Raw genomic sequence first — 15529 nt, forward strand, 5'->3', positions numbered from 1 at the left:
TTTATCATCCATCATTCATTTCTGATGACCTGGGAGAAGACACTCCCAGAACAGTGGCTGAGGGCCTTTTAGAACTAAGTGTGGAATTCCTGCAGCCCTCAGAGCATCCTGCTAGTTTGCCACTTCTCTGTGGCAGGGAGGTGATGGGAAGGTAAAAGATGGCCCACTGTGATCTTGCTGGGACTTGGAATGCAGCCAGGGCAAGAGACAGAAAGCTCCCGAAACTCTGACTTGAACTGGGGGCAGAGCATTGCCAAAGACTGCAGAGGCTGCTATTGGACAACGACCTAATGGTTATGGCGACCAGAATTTTGCCAGGTGGCCAAACAATCTTTCGGGAGCCATATGTTCTCCCGCTCTCCTTTTAAGATGTAGAATCACAGTCTTCTCCCCTTAGGGGACTGAGCACAGCATATGTGGCAGTTTTGTTATGGGACCCAGAAAGCCTGAGGAAGCCCAGATCACAGAAACCATAGACTCAGCAAGAATTCCTTTTTCTATTCCATCGTCTGTGAATGTGAATGTGAAAGTCCTCCTGTACTTGTTTTGTTTGGAGCTAAAAGTATATAAAAGGTTCATGGAAATCTGTAATAAAGTCAGTTGAAATATACAATTTTTAATTGCTCATGCATGCATGCAAATATAATTATACAAAATAGAAAAAAAATTTCCAAACTAAACCATGGCAATCCAAACAGACAAACAAACAAACAAACACCCCAAATAATCAAAGCTGCAGAACAGAAAATTCATGTGGAAATTAATTACAATTCTTAAAAGATTACGGCAAGAGTTGATCCTCTAAGAAGTGAAATATATGCCATCCCAAAAGACCAGGAATACAGAAATATCTCCTAAATCAGCCAAAACAGACCAGAAAATGAGATGGAAGTAAAGCCATTTTGGGCATAGTGAAATCTATAAAGTCACATTGTTAAAAAAATTAGGCATTGATAATAAATACCCAAACTATGTATTTTCTGCTGCTGCTGGGAATAGAATCAAAAAGGAAACTCTAATATAAGATAACCTTAATATTTAAAATAGCCCTGCTTTTCAAATAAAAAATCATGATAAAACAATAAGCAAATATTCAATAAAATGAGAAGTTAAGTGTTCTAAATTATAGCTACTCAGGGACTTAAATGTTAATCTGAAAACATGGCAGTAGTGTTACAAAGCACTTGCTATACATATAATAAGGAAAATGAATATAAAATGTTATTGTCACCATGTCATAACTATGTAACAATTTTGGCATATATATTGAAATAAAAATTGGATAAATTTCTTTAAAAGTTTAAACTTTGGGGAAAATGAACATAATTTTTCTATTTAAATTTAAATCTTCATTACATTATAAATTAATAAAGTTAACTAAAAATAAGTTTCAGTTGATTGTTTAAAATGAAAATGCATGGTGATTTTGCTTCATGTTTATACTTGTATACGTGTGTGTGTGTTTGAAAGTAGAGTTAATTAATGCTAGATAGCTTCCAACTTCAGGAATTAACTCAGAACTAGTCTTGTATTGAGTTCTAGGCAGTTTTTGGTACCACAACCTTTGACTGCATTTCTCAGGTGTATCTCTCGATTGGCCCCCATGGTGGGAAGTCAAGGAAGAGTCTTCACAATGCTAACATAGATTTCCATTTTTTCAGTGAGACAGTGATCCATGTAGATTTCTCTAACTAACTGGAAGTTATCAAAAAAATTATCTAGGCAAGTTCACAAGTAAGTATACTTTTAGTACACTTTTTGTTGCTGCCAAGCTTCCAATTTATAGAAGATTTTAAATGCTTGAAAACAGTGGAAAGATGTTTAAAGCATGAACTTAGCCGGGCGATGGTGGTGCACGCCTTTAATCCCAGCACTCGTGAGGCAGAGGCAGGCGGATCTCTGAGTTCGAGGCCAGCCTGGTCTACAAGAGCTAGTTCCAGGACAGGCTCTAGAAACTACAGGGAAACCCTGTCTCGAAAAACCAAAAAAAAAAAAAAAAAAAAAAAAAAGCATGAACTTTTGTAGATAGGTTTTTCCACAAGAAACGAGCACTTTATCAAGTAGCAAGATTACTTTTTTTCTTTGTCTGTCCAACTTCAAATGCGGTTCTCCATCCAGCATGGTCCCTGCTGCTTCTCCCAGTGTGTGCAGCTCCATGAAAGGGCTCCTGCCTGCTGCAGGTAGATTTGGACTGAATTCTCTTTTATACAGTCTGAACATCATGAACTTATATTGATTTTTAAATGTATTGCTTTATTTGTTTGATTTCTTGTGCGTTGCTTATTATTTGGTGTTGGAACAGCACCTCTTAACATGCAGCTTAAAGACACTTTCGATTAGCCAAGCAATGTCAGCATATTGCTTCAGATGTTACTTTCTGCCTGTAGACTTGCAGCAGAGAAAGGCTGGCCATGGATATTAGATGCATTTATGTCCAATAAAACCAGGTCATGGCAATTCTTTGCAATATGCTTTGGTTCTGTGGGAATGATTGCAGAGAAATATGCTATGACTGGAAATCCTTTATGGCTCTTATTAATGACTTAGACATTCAACTAACTGATGGAAAAACGGAGGGCAAATGTCTTCTAAATACTCAAGCAATAAAAGCATACTCTGGTGACTTTCATCTGAAATATATGTCTCTATAAACAGAATTCACTTTAATTAATTAACTTAATTAATTAAGTGTGTGTGCACGCACATGTCTGTTTGTGGCTGTGTATGTGCACAGATGTGTGTTTAATAGCCAGAGGTTGACATTAGGTAGTTTCCTTGATGGCTCTTTTATGTTTTGAGGCAGGATTTCTCACTGAAGCCAGAACTTACCAATTCATCTAGAGTAGCTGTCCAACAAGCCCAATAACCTACTGATTTGGGATCCCCTGATCTGGGATTATGTGACTATGCTGCCACCTCTAGGTTTATATGTGTTCTGGAGATCCATATGGACATCTAGACGCAGTTCCTGGTGATTGCACATTTAGTGACTGAGCCACCTTCCCATGATACCTATTTTTCTTTATTTATTCATCTGGAAGATTTCTTATTTTTATGTGTGTGCCTGTGTTTATGTATGAGTATCTGTGTGAGTGTTTGTCACATGAATACATGTCAGAGAGGGTGTCAGGACCCCAAAGCTGGAGTTATACATGATTGTGAGCCACTGGACATATAGGTATTAGGAAACAAGCTTGGATCCTCTAGAAGAGCTAGAAGTACTTGTAACCACCAGGATATCTGCCCAGTTCCTTGCTTTTGTTTTAATTAGTTTACAAAGCAACAAGTTTCCTTATGACATCCTCATGCACACTTAGCTGTAGGTGACGTTTCCACCCCTAACTTTCCCTCATCTCTCTGCACCCATTTTTAATTAGATCCCCCACTCCAAGTATTTCCTCTTCAACTTTCAAATCACATGTGCTCTATGTATTTTTGGCAGGTCAAAAAGCCCATTTTTTTTAAAAAGAAGCCTATTTAATAGGCAGATCCAGTTAAGTCTTAAAGGTGCTGCTATCAAGAAATATCCTTAACCTAGGTTTTTATTCTTTTCAGTCCCCCTCAGCTTTTTCTTTAACTTAGCACTTGAGAAATAAACAAGATAGGGTGTGGATGCATTTTCAGCTGAAGTAAGCCTGATGCTTGCGCTTTCAGTAACAAGAAGTTACTAAAGCCATTGCTCACTCTGTCTTCAAAGAACAAGAAAATAGAGATGTTGCTGGCCTGATGCTTGAGACACAGCACCCATGGTTGCAACCCAAACCCAGAGTATCCGTTCAAGTTCAAAAGTGAAGACATGGTTTCTAATCAAAATGATTCTAGAGGAATTTCCATTTCTTATAGGGACTTGATATGTTGTTGTTCAAGATGACCTTGAGCTTGAGATTCTTCCACCTCAGCATCCCCCCCAAAACTGGAATTACACAATTGAACCACTACAGGTCATTTCAAAAATATTTAAAAGCATTTACTTTTCTAGGATAAACACTTTTGAACTTTTGAAGCGCTACTGTTTATGGGCGCACAATGATGATGAGAAGAGGGACCGCTCCCTAGTTATGGGGGTCCAGTGGTGATGGGGTGAGGACAAACTCTACAGTGAAGGGTGTATAATGATAGACAAGGGCAAACTCTACAGTGAAGGGTGTATAATGATGATAGACAGGACAAACTCTACAGTGAAGGGTGTATAATGATAGACAAGGGCAAAGTCTACAGTGATTTATGAGGCAATATTTCTGTATGGGTGATTTTTTATTTTTGTGGAAACTATAATTGGAATGCTATCTATTTTGAGTTCTGTATCTTTGGGGAAATCTTCTGATGGATGCAAACTGTCTCCAAAAATGTGCTCACAGATGTACTTTTACACCTAATTTTTGGAGAGTCTGTGGAGATCTTCACATCCTTGGGGGTGGGGTCATAGTTAAAGAATTTCTGATTATTTTGCTTGTACCAGGAAGACATTCAGAGGAACCCTGTGTTTAAATGTTACTTAAATTTAACAAGCTTCCTGTCACTATCTTCCAAACCTGGACTTCAAATACTTACCAGGAACAGGTTTCTTACATAATTAATTTTGTTCAGCTTCCATACAGTAAGCAGGCAAGCAGAAGAGGGTTGTCTTGCCATTCTTATCTAAGCAAGGCTTATCACCTAATCACCAACCTTCTGTTAAGCTGCTCCATCTGGTGGACAGACCCGGACCTGATCATTCCATCTGGGGTAGGCGCCACTGTTGGTCGCTGCCAGGTGGTTGTGCGATTTACATGGTCCACATAAAAGACCCGTCCGTGGCTGTCAATTCGAGCTTCCCAGTCTAATGTTTAATAAAAGGACAAGAGAAGTCAAGTACAGACTACTTGTCATCCATGCGGACACATCTCACTTCCAGGGCTTCTGAAGTTAGAACTCACCAGTGGCTTATTCCACCCCACTTCACTGGTCTTCTAGCCCTTGCGGTGACTGCTAGAGAGGAGCTGGGAATCTGCTTACCAGAAAGGAGCTCATGGACTCAGATTCTACTTTCTTTGCTATAATTATGGTTCCTTGACTATGACCTATGCTTAAATTTAATAGTGTCTAAAGAAGGTTTGCTTACAGCTTTAAAAAAATCTTGCTGATGATTCAAAAAACCATTGCACAAGATTGAAGAAACCCTGCAGTAAACACTGGTGTGATGCAAGAGAATCTGTTATTCACTTAGTCTAACAGAGGGTGGGGAGGGGCAGTTGCAATGGATCGTGTATTTAAACCCTTTTTAACTGAGTTCTGAAACGCTGTACGTGCAACGTCAGAAAGCTTCTTTCTAAACTGAGCAGGCTCAAGCAACTGCAGTTCCTTTTAAGGGGGTGAATGGAAGAATTTAGTAACTGCAGTTTCAAACTCCCCATGTGATCAAATGTAAACGTACAGCATATATTGAACTTACCTACGGCTGGCTAACCAAACAAACCAAATTAATAGAGCAATGCAACAAACATCAAACTGGAGGGAAGAAAGGGAAGGAGGAAGGGATGCAATTATTTTTTAATTAAGAATGTAGTTAAAATAAGTAAAAGATAAAAACTTTTTAAAATTACCCTTTTATAAAATTTTTGAGATTTTAACTACATCATGTTCCTCATCCTTTTCTTCCTTCAAACTTCTCCCATTTTCCCCTCCTTGCTCCCTTTCAAACTTATGGCCCCTTTTTACCATTAATTGTTGTTACATACAGATATGTATATATATGTTTATATATATATATATATATATATATATATATAAATGGATCTATAAAGACTTTGTTGCTCAGCAACCATCACAAATGGTAGAGTGAGTCAACGCAGGGCATAGATGATTAGTTGATGGACATGTAAGCGAAGGGGGTTGAAATCCATGAATAAATCCCTTGAATCTAGGAGCTAAATGTGTTTCATGTGTATCTGAACTAGGCATATAAGAGCGATGATTCATGGCAATGGGTAAAACTCCTGTAGTCCACATATAAAAATGTGGTGGAAACAACACCAATATGGTGCCATGTTGATAATGTTAAAGAAATGCTAACCATGCTAAGACAAATAGGAAGCATAATTGCAAAAGAGGAAAACCATTTGGCCTTTTAAGTGAGAAAAGACGGCTTTGGGAGTGGGCCAGACAACAGTAGTTATCTTGAAAACTCATGCCTTAGGCAATGATATAGTTACTCTCAAGTTTTAAATGGAAGATAATTTGGCATTCTTATGGTTTTTATATGTATGTGGCATATCTGTTTGGAAACATAATTTCATATGTCTAACCTAGAGGGTTGCCCATTGAAAATCCAAATATCAGAAAATTCAAAATTTAATGTATATGGCAAATAGGAGGAAAGATGTAGTTGAATTACAGAAATATATTCTAGGAAAATTTCTCTAAAGTAGGTTATTAGATAATTCAGATGTCAACTATCAGAAAAATAATTTATTGATGATAATATTACACATATTTGCAATTTTATAACTTCATAACTAATCTTGTTCCCAAAATTTGAAATTTCTGTTGTTTTAATCTTAGAAAAGTTATTGAACAATTGTTTCTTTTGAACTATCATCCAACAAAGCACAAAAATTAACTTTCTAATAACACCATGTTATTTAATTCAAGTGAGAAGACTCCACTTACACTTGCTATAAACTAGTAACTATGTCAAGTCCTAAGGACACAGACAGATGACACAGATCTCTACTCTCAGGGAAAGCAAGGACTTTTCTATTAGTCTTGCAAAATCTCCAAGGGGTCAGGGGTTGGAAAATGGAACATTGATGACACATTTTTAGTAAGTTTCAAATTTCCAAATCACTTCTGGAAAGGATGGTCATCAAAATCCCCAAGCTCTTTTATTAATATGTTAAGTACCTAAAACACATAGTATTAATTTTATATTCTTAAAAATATTCATCAACTAATTAATTGAATTTGAGTATGTTTTCTGGGTTGCTTTGTAAAGAATTTATTTTCACATATCTTATAAACAAACTTCTGAGTGAATCTTCAGGCCTCAGCATTTTGAGAAGGATTAAGCGCTGTGATGCCATGAACTTATGTAGACCCCTGAAAACTGTCTCTATCCTTCACTGGGTAAGTTACAGCAGTGTGGGTCAGGTGGAGTCATTTAGGATAGAATAAATTATTGGATTCCTAATTATGTTTTATTAAGAACTTAAACATGTATGTCTTTATTGTTGTACTGTGCACTTAAATATTTTAATAAATATAATATCCTATATATAGTTTTCTTGAACCTTACAGACATATATCTAATTGCCTTCTTTCCGTCACTACTTGATGATATCTCGACTATAATATGATCAAGGGAAACTTTAGATCACTCCTATTCCACCTTCTCTTCTAAAGACATTTTTTTTCTTTCCATCAGTCAAGGTTAAAAATGAGTCTTAATTCTTATTTTTTCTCTTATTTCCATACTCAATGTGTCACCAAGGTTGTCTTCAAAATATATATTCAGATATATTAACAATTCCCTTGTGCCACCCTGATCCAAATCACCAATGTTTTTAATCTTCGTCACTGCAATAACCTTATGTTGTATCCTCTATCCTTCCTCCTCATTTTATTCCCTGGACAACAACCAATGTCAAAATACAGGTCAGAAATATCACTTCCCCGCTCAAACGCTGTTGTGTGTTCCATTCATTCAGGATAAAAGCCAAACCTCTCCAATTGTTCTCAACCTGTGGGTTGTGATGCCTTTTGGCAAACTTCTATCTCCAAAAATATTTATGAGACTATTCATAAAAGTAGCAGAGTTACAGTTATGAAGTTGCAATGAAAATAATTTTATAGTTGGGGGTTCTCACAGGATGAAGAACTGTATTAAAGAGTCACAGCATTAGGAAGGTTGAGAACCACTGCAGCTATGGTTGGGGACCATCACAGGATGAGAAGCTGTATGGAAAGTTGGGAACCACTGCAGTGGTCTCCAAAGCCTTGGGGGTTTGCTGTGTGCTGTTTTCCTTGCTTTGCTATCTACCACTCTCTCTCTTTCCTGTGGCTTCAGAGGCATTGGCTTTGTTCTTCAAGCCCATCATCAGGCCTCCTCTTAGGGCTCGGCAGCTGCTATGGCTGCTCCCTTTGTCTGTACAGCTTTTCCTCAGCAATATTATGAGCATCTCTGCTATTGCATCCATTACTGCCCTTTTAGGGAAGCTTGCTTAGGCTTCTGGATCTAAAATTGCAAACCAGTTGTCTACTACACATGAGAAGACCTCTTATCTTCATCTATTTAAATTTTTCCACTGCATTTATTACAGTTAAGACTAGTCTCCTATGTATTGTTTTATTGTTCACTGTCTACTTCCCAGATTATAGATTATATAGACGCTCCACGAGGGCTGGAATCACTGTCTATTTTGTGTACCTAAAACAGCCCCAATTACACGGTATTCAGCAAATACTTGATGAATGAATTCATTTCCTGTTTGAGATTGCCTAGCAAAATCCTGTTGTCAGAATTCATTAGCAAATTTTCTAATATTTTCATTGCTATACGAATAAAGAATTAAAGCCTACACAGTCTATTTAGTTGTTGAGAATGGTTTATATTAGGTAGTTATTTTGAGGTGGTTTTATGTTAAATTATTTATAATTTAACTATTTATAACTAGTTATGTTACTGCATGGATTGGAGATACATATGTAAAGAGGATTTTGTGTGTATATATGTGTGTATGTGTGTGTGAGAAAGAGGCTGTTTCTTGGAAGTAACATGTTATATATACATTTTTCAAAAAAATCATATATAAAATATGATGGGTTTTTACTGTTTTTAAGTCATACCATAAATCAGTATATAAATGAAGAAAGAAATCAAGCACCAATAGTTAAAGAAGATAATGTTTGGTTTGGCCTCTGAGAAATAAATTTGGCGATGCTTTAAGCTAGGGTATCTACTAAAGACATTTGTAATTTCCTCAATGCTAACATATGACTGAATAGGGAGAAGTGTAGTATTCATGTAAAATGCAACATGTGAGAATTTTATTCTCACAAACAATAAAACATATTATTTTTAATACGATTAAATGATTTTCCTAAACTCAAATGACTATCTAAAGAATTATTAGTACAGGACGCCTACTAGGTGAAATGATGTTGAATTCTATCCTAAAAGTAAGAGTTTTTCCTGCAAATGCCTAAGAACTACAACAGACATTTGGAGTTTTTGATCCGTCGATGTGAGTGTTAATTTGGAATGTACAGTTTCTCAAAACACTATGGGTTGAAGTTGTCCTCGTCTATGGAGACAATTGCGGATAATGGATTCACTGGAGAAAAGCACCTTCTATTTCCAACTGAAAATTTTACATCGGTAAATTTAGGACTGAAAAGTCACAAAGACCAGTCAGGTCTTGTAAAGAAACATTGTCTATTTTTTTCTTCTTCCTCAGAAACGTAGGGACTTCAACAAAATTTGCTTGTCACTTTAATACCATATATGGAAAGAGCTTGCTCCAAAGCATGTTTAGAGTAGGTGTGTACTGGTGTTTATTAACAGTGCTAAGTATGGAACTTGGAAAGAGTTTTGGATGCTTGCATATGAGTTCACACTGACCTGTTCAGACTCCATGGGAAGAGTTAAGGCATAGATTTGAAAACTAAAGCTTACTTGGTGGAAGAGGCTCATCGATTGTTGGGTAGTGATGATGTTCAGGCCTCAAGGAAGGAAGCTGGCTTATTGGCTGGGAATTATGGAGTATAGGACATTCACCTATGAACAAGATAGTCAAGACATTCATATTCATTGCTATGGCAATGTTATAAAAAACATGATTGTAAAACAAAGATCACTATAAGAAAAACCAATAAAACGGGCAATCTAGTTTTTGTGCCATTTTATTATAACCATGCCAGTCATGACACAAATTAGTAAAGAAAGAAAGAGAAGGAAGAAGAGCATGAGGAAAGAAGAGGAGGAGGAAGAGGAAGAGAAAAATGGAGAGGAAAAAAGAGAAGAAAAAAAATCTAAATATGTTTTGACTTTTGGTCTATGCCACATAGACCAATACATGGGACCAGAGTCTGTTTCTGAAACTACTTTAATTGTCTTGGTTAGAAGGTGACATCAGAAAGAAACCCAAGGGAAAACTTAAAGAGCCTTATTTCAGTCCGGTAAAGGAGGCAGGCTTATTTGAAGGGAGTGAAGTATTTATAAGGTCTCGCAAAAGGTTTGTTGGATTATGGAAAACACACCTTGTGATATGCATTTGAGGGGTCCATAATTAAAACAACAGAAGAGGATCAAAAGACAGTTTTTCAGACTTAAAGGAGACTGAAACTCTCAGATAGTGCTGTTCCAAGATCGATCAAGGAACTGATAGTCCAAGAATGTAAATTCCTATAAAGGGAAGTTAGAAGATGAGATGGGCAGCTAAACAGGTCATGGGAAATCATGGCTATTCCAGATTACACGGAAGAGGAATTAAAAGCAGAAGAGCTCTAGAAAGAGGAATAAACAATAGACAAAGGCAGTAGATAAAAGGCAAGAAGACTGTTATAAGAAAATTTGAAACAGAAAAGTGGGAGGGACAGAAGAAAAGAAGACATACAGAGAAATTATAGAAATAAACTTATCTATAGATTTAATGACTCATGCTATTATATACATTGCTTGTATTGTTGTCACTACGGATTTGTGATTAACCAAAAAATTCTGGAACAGTGTTTCCATTTCAATATCTATTGAGGCGTGCAGATTGACCGTGTAAACAGTACTAAATGATTCCCGCAGTCTCTGGAGATCCTGAAGGGCCCCAAACACAGACAGCCCCATCCAGTTCTGTACTGCTTTGCTCCTGCTGCACACAGTGCTCACACCCTCCTAACCAGAAGACAAAAAGACATTTTTTTCTTTCCTTTTCCTTCCAGGACTAATGTAGAAAGTATGCATTCTATTAACCTTTGGGCCAAAATGGAGAGAAAGTAAGTGTAATGGTGAAGATCTTTGAGGGTTCTCAAACAGTGAACATTTTCCAGGAGATCCATGCTGGGAAATATAATTTTCCCCACTACAGGTCTATAGGAACAATGGAGAATAAATTATTAGAAAGATGTTAGGTGGGCTTAGTTTAGTAGCTTAATCCCAAGAGATAACTAACAACTAAAAAAAAAAGATGTCCTCAGAATAAAAGGCTATTCTCTATATTAAAAATACATTTTCCCTGGGTATTTCCACCATTACTAAAATCCTTTGGATCTTTGAAGGCACCAGTAGAAACAAGGCAGGTGCTCCTCATCTCGGCAGACCACTCATGGTGGACGAATGGCTATTGCAAACACAAATGCTGTGTTTGAGTAGATACAGTGCTTACATGTGTTTCCATAAGTGTTTGGGGTTAGAAAGCTGGAAAAGAAAACAATTATACAGCTGTTACATCATCAGCTGCCGTACTTTGAATTTTGTTTCTTAAAAAAACCTTACCTCACTGTAATTCATTCAATCAAACATGCTAATCACTCCTCCCAATTTGTGGAAATGTAATACTTTTGCTGGTTGAAAGCACACCCCACCTACTTGTGAGCCCCAAGAAACTGCAATGATGTAACCGACCCATGGCCGCTGACTGAATGAAACAAGCAAGTTCTATATTAGAGCCCAGCTTCCCATAATTGCCTTCGCTTCAAAGAAAGTGCTCAGAATGTTCAAGAAGGGATAATATTTCTCAACTAAAAATAAGGGATGGTCTTTAAATTTATTCTTATTATAACCAGCATGGTCAAACTGTAGAAGAGATGGGCGTGAGAGAAGCTTCCTATAAAGAGGCTGAGTCTGCCAAGACTGTTGACAATTTAGCATTTCAGTGATGGGAAATGGTGGATCGTTACAGGCCCAAAGCCAAATTACAATTCATCTTGGGATATTTTCATCTACAGAATAGCCATTCTTTACCCTGATTCTGTGTTAGAGCTAACATCCGGTTACTAATAGATAAAGCCTAACATCCAGACAGATGAAAAAAAATCAAAACACTTTTAGAATGAATAGACACAACCAAACTCTAGTTTTGTACCAATCAAAGGGCTGTGGCATCACGCAGCATCTAAGGCCTATAGCTGAGGCTTCTCCACTGTGCCGCAACCACCTAGTCACTGTTTCTACCAATGCATCCTTAAAGTGTCATTATTTATGGCTATCTTTAGTTTGTTTCTACAGAAACTTCATGCAACTGCTTTGGAACCTAAGAATTTAAGGTAACTAAAACTGTGTTCTTAGGCCTTGGTCCCTTATATTTGGCTCCAGAATAAACTAATTCTTATTGCCTTTGAATTGAAAGCTGCATATTTGTTTCAGCAGAAGCTACCAGAATACTATTTGATGCAAAGTGGTTAGTATTTAATTGAATGAAAGTTTCCTTAACTAGCATGGTAAGGATAGATTCAAAGGGTGTGTCTTCTTATACAGTGTAAACAATTAGCTTTCTTGCTTACCTGCCTGAAAAGAACTCTCATTAGGAAAGAGGCAGAGTCTCTACTCTTTCACGTCATTTAACTCTTCCAATAATTCCTTGAGGTCAATGCTACAATTATACCCATTTGGCACACTAGGAAGCCAAGACACAGAGCTGTTAGGTAGTCTGTGAGGATGTGGCATGATGGACTTCCCTCCCAGGGCTTGAACTCATGACGATGCGACTCTGTTCCTTTCATTTAGCTGCAGGTTTTTTGAAAACTATTTTAAGTTGAGTTTTAAGCACAAGTGTTAGAGAAGGAAAAGAAATAAAACTTAGGTAAGGGAGGTTGGTTTAATAGGTATCAGTTTGGATTCATGTGGAACGAGCATTCATTTGTAAAACCAAAGGTGGCAGCCTTTGGATTAGCATCTTATTTGAAACATGAGAATTTATGCATTTGCATTATAACTGGATTGGCAGAAATGGAGATTCTCCAGAAAGACACTTGCACCTCCCAATCTGACTAACAGGACCATTGAAACAACGGACACAAGGAATCAGAATTTCCCTAGGAATCTCGTGTTAGAAGGAAAAGGCTGAGTTCTGTTGCTAGTCAGAGAGAAAGCCTGTGTCTCAGAGATTTCAGACAGGTCTCACAACTAGTCAAACCTTCCTGGAGACAGTGATGATGATGGGTAACCTAGACAACGACAATGGGCAGGACTAACCCTTAGCATCAACTACTTAGTTAGGCACAACTCTTAATCCAAACCTTAGGTCAAGGCCCCAGACATGGACCAGATGTATATATACCACTGAAACTTCTAGCTTTCTTTTCCAGAGTGACAACCTCATTTTTCTGCTTTTTGCTATTCATGGTGTCTTTAGTTAGTGGAGCCTAGCTTGTTAGGGATGTCAGAGCCCAGACTCAGACCCAAGTGACTCTGGCTGATAATGCTGTTCTTCCTTTCCAGTAACTAAAATTGCCCAACAAAACAAAGCAAAATCAACTATTATAACAGGAGTTGGGCTAGCAGAAGAAAGAAAAAGCTACGTGGTCTACCCATGCACAGAGTGCATTGCCACGTTGGCCAATGCCAGTGCTTTTGGACAAACGGGAGGAGTGGCCCCCAGAACTATCAGAGTGTGCCAGGGGGAAAATTATCCATGTTCTTCATCGATTACCCATGTCTATCAGTGATCTTCAATGTGTTTTAGGAAGTCTATATTTGCCACCTAATGCTGAAGATAAACATATCTGCCATCCTTCGCTGTTTATACCATTGGATACTAGTTTTACTCCTGGGGTGGCTGTTAAGACCAGGAAGCTAACTCACACCAACCAGCTCTAGTCATTAGTCAAAACGAGAAGAAGCATAGACACAGGTAGGTAGCCATTCACGTCCTACTCGCTATGTTTCTTGGTGTGAATTTGAGACACGTTGTGGCAGAAATTCGCACACCTAGACAGCTTCATTAATATGCGAATACACTGAGGCCCTCCACCTCCAGATGGGGAGACTCATGTCGTATCATGGTGCTCCTAGTCTCACCGATCTGGTTTGCAGTCTAACCTTCTCTCCTATTGCTGGGACCTGCCATGGGGGACTCCAGACCTTCAGTAGTTCTTGCTGCATTCCCAGCAGGGGCAGCCAGTTCGTCCTGCCACGGCCCAGCCCCATTTGTAGACTCGGGATCTAGCTCTGGGCTTTGCACTGAGTCCGGTACGGACTCGAATGCGCTGTTTTCCTCCTCATCATCCTCTTGCGAAGAGAAGACCGTGCTCTCAGAGATCTTGGCGCTATCCACAGAGGAGAAGCGCGTGTGGCTGGCAAAGCGGTTGTTGCCATTGTAGCAGGAGCTGCTGTAGCAGGAGCTGCTGTAGCAGGAGCTGCTGTAGCAGGACGTGCTGTAGCACGAGGGGCTGCAGCACGAGGCATCACAGCCCTCGCAACTGTGGTCCGCTCCTTGCTGGGGGCTGGAGTCACTCTCACTCCCCGTGCTGGGGTGTGCGTCGCCCTCCTGGCCAGCACCGAGGCTTTTGGATAAACTGGAGAAGAGGCCCCCAGAACCATCAGAGGGCGCCATACATAGTGTAGCCCCCTCATTCTCGCCATCTTCCATTGACTGCGGGTCAGCAGCTATTGTATCCACCTCGCTGAGTCCATCTTTTTCAGAGGACTCCTTGAGGGTAATTTCCTCCTCCAAGCCGTCCTCCTCCTCTGTGGTGCTCCCTCTCTGAGCCGAAGGCATGCTGTGTAGCAGGGTGTGGATGCGGATGTAGTGTGTCCTTGGGGTCTCAGGCTCTCCACAGGCAGATGCAATCACTGTCTCAAGCTCAGATACAGGTAGGGAACATGGTCTGCTTTTCTTTTTCACCGAGGCCCTCAGCTGCAGTCCAGGCTCTCCTTGCTCCAGGGCAGAAACCTCCTCTTCCTCCTCTTCCTCATCCTGGCCCTTCTCCCGCATCTCCTCTTCTCTGGCTCCATCTGCCGGCACTGCGCCCTCTTCTGCCCCGCTACCTTCTGGCAACAGGGATGGTGGCAAATTCTCATCCAGGTCAAGTCCCTCTGCCACTTCTTCTGCACTCAGAGTGGGCGGGGTGTCTTGTTGCTCTGGGTCTTGAATCTCTCCAGCCTCTTTGGGTCCTTCCGAGATGTTGCCACCATCCTCAGTCTCCATAGGACCTGCAGCTTCCTCAAATGGCCCGGCGTGCTCCTGGTTTTGGTTCCCTGAGCTGTTCGTTCCATTCTCTTCACTTGCTGACTCTGGCTTCAAATTCTCCGAGTGTTCTGGAACGTCCCCAGGAGGTTCCCCATTGCTGCTTTCCACCACACTGTTCATGATGCTGTCTTGGGTTTCTGCTGACTCAGGCTCGGCACTCAGAGAGATCTCTTCATCATCTGCGGACAAGAAGAAAACTGTGTCATTCTTTCCAGAAGAGCAAGGGGAGCTAGCATTCTGGGTAGGCATATATAAACCATGGCAAAGGGGCTCTCATATAAGATATTGGAGATGAGTAGATGAGGGCTTCTTACTCTCTAGATCACTACTGGAAAATTCTGTAATGAGTGCTCTTTATGTCAATGACATTT

At 39.4% G+C, this 15529-nt stretch overlaps 1 protein-coding gene across 1 annotated transcript in view; it reads right to left on the reverse strand.

Moving 5' to 3' along the window:
* The window catches only part of Hecw1 (HECT, C2 and WW domain containing E3 ubiquitin protein ligase 1), a 123810-nt gene that overhangs the window by 43449 nt on the left and 64832 nt on the right, over positions 1-15529 (reverse strand). Inside the window, 3 exon segments of the mRNA XM_038334596.1 lie at positions 4669-4819; positions 9653-9754; positions 14009-15337. Of these exon segments, the coding sequence (XP_038190524.1) occupies positions 4669-4819; positions 9653-9754; positions 14009-15337 (1582 nt within the window).

Source organism: Arvicola amphibius, chromosome 6, assembly GCF_903992535.2.
Source record: "Arvicola amphibius chromosome 6, mArvAmp1.2, whole genome shotgun sequence".
NCBI lineage: Eukaryota > Metazoa > Chordata > Mammalia > Rodentia > Cricetidae > Arvicola > Arvicola amphibius.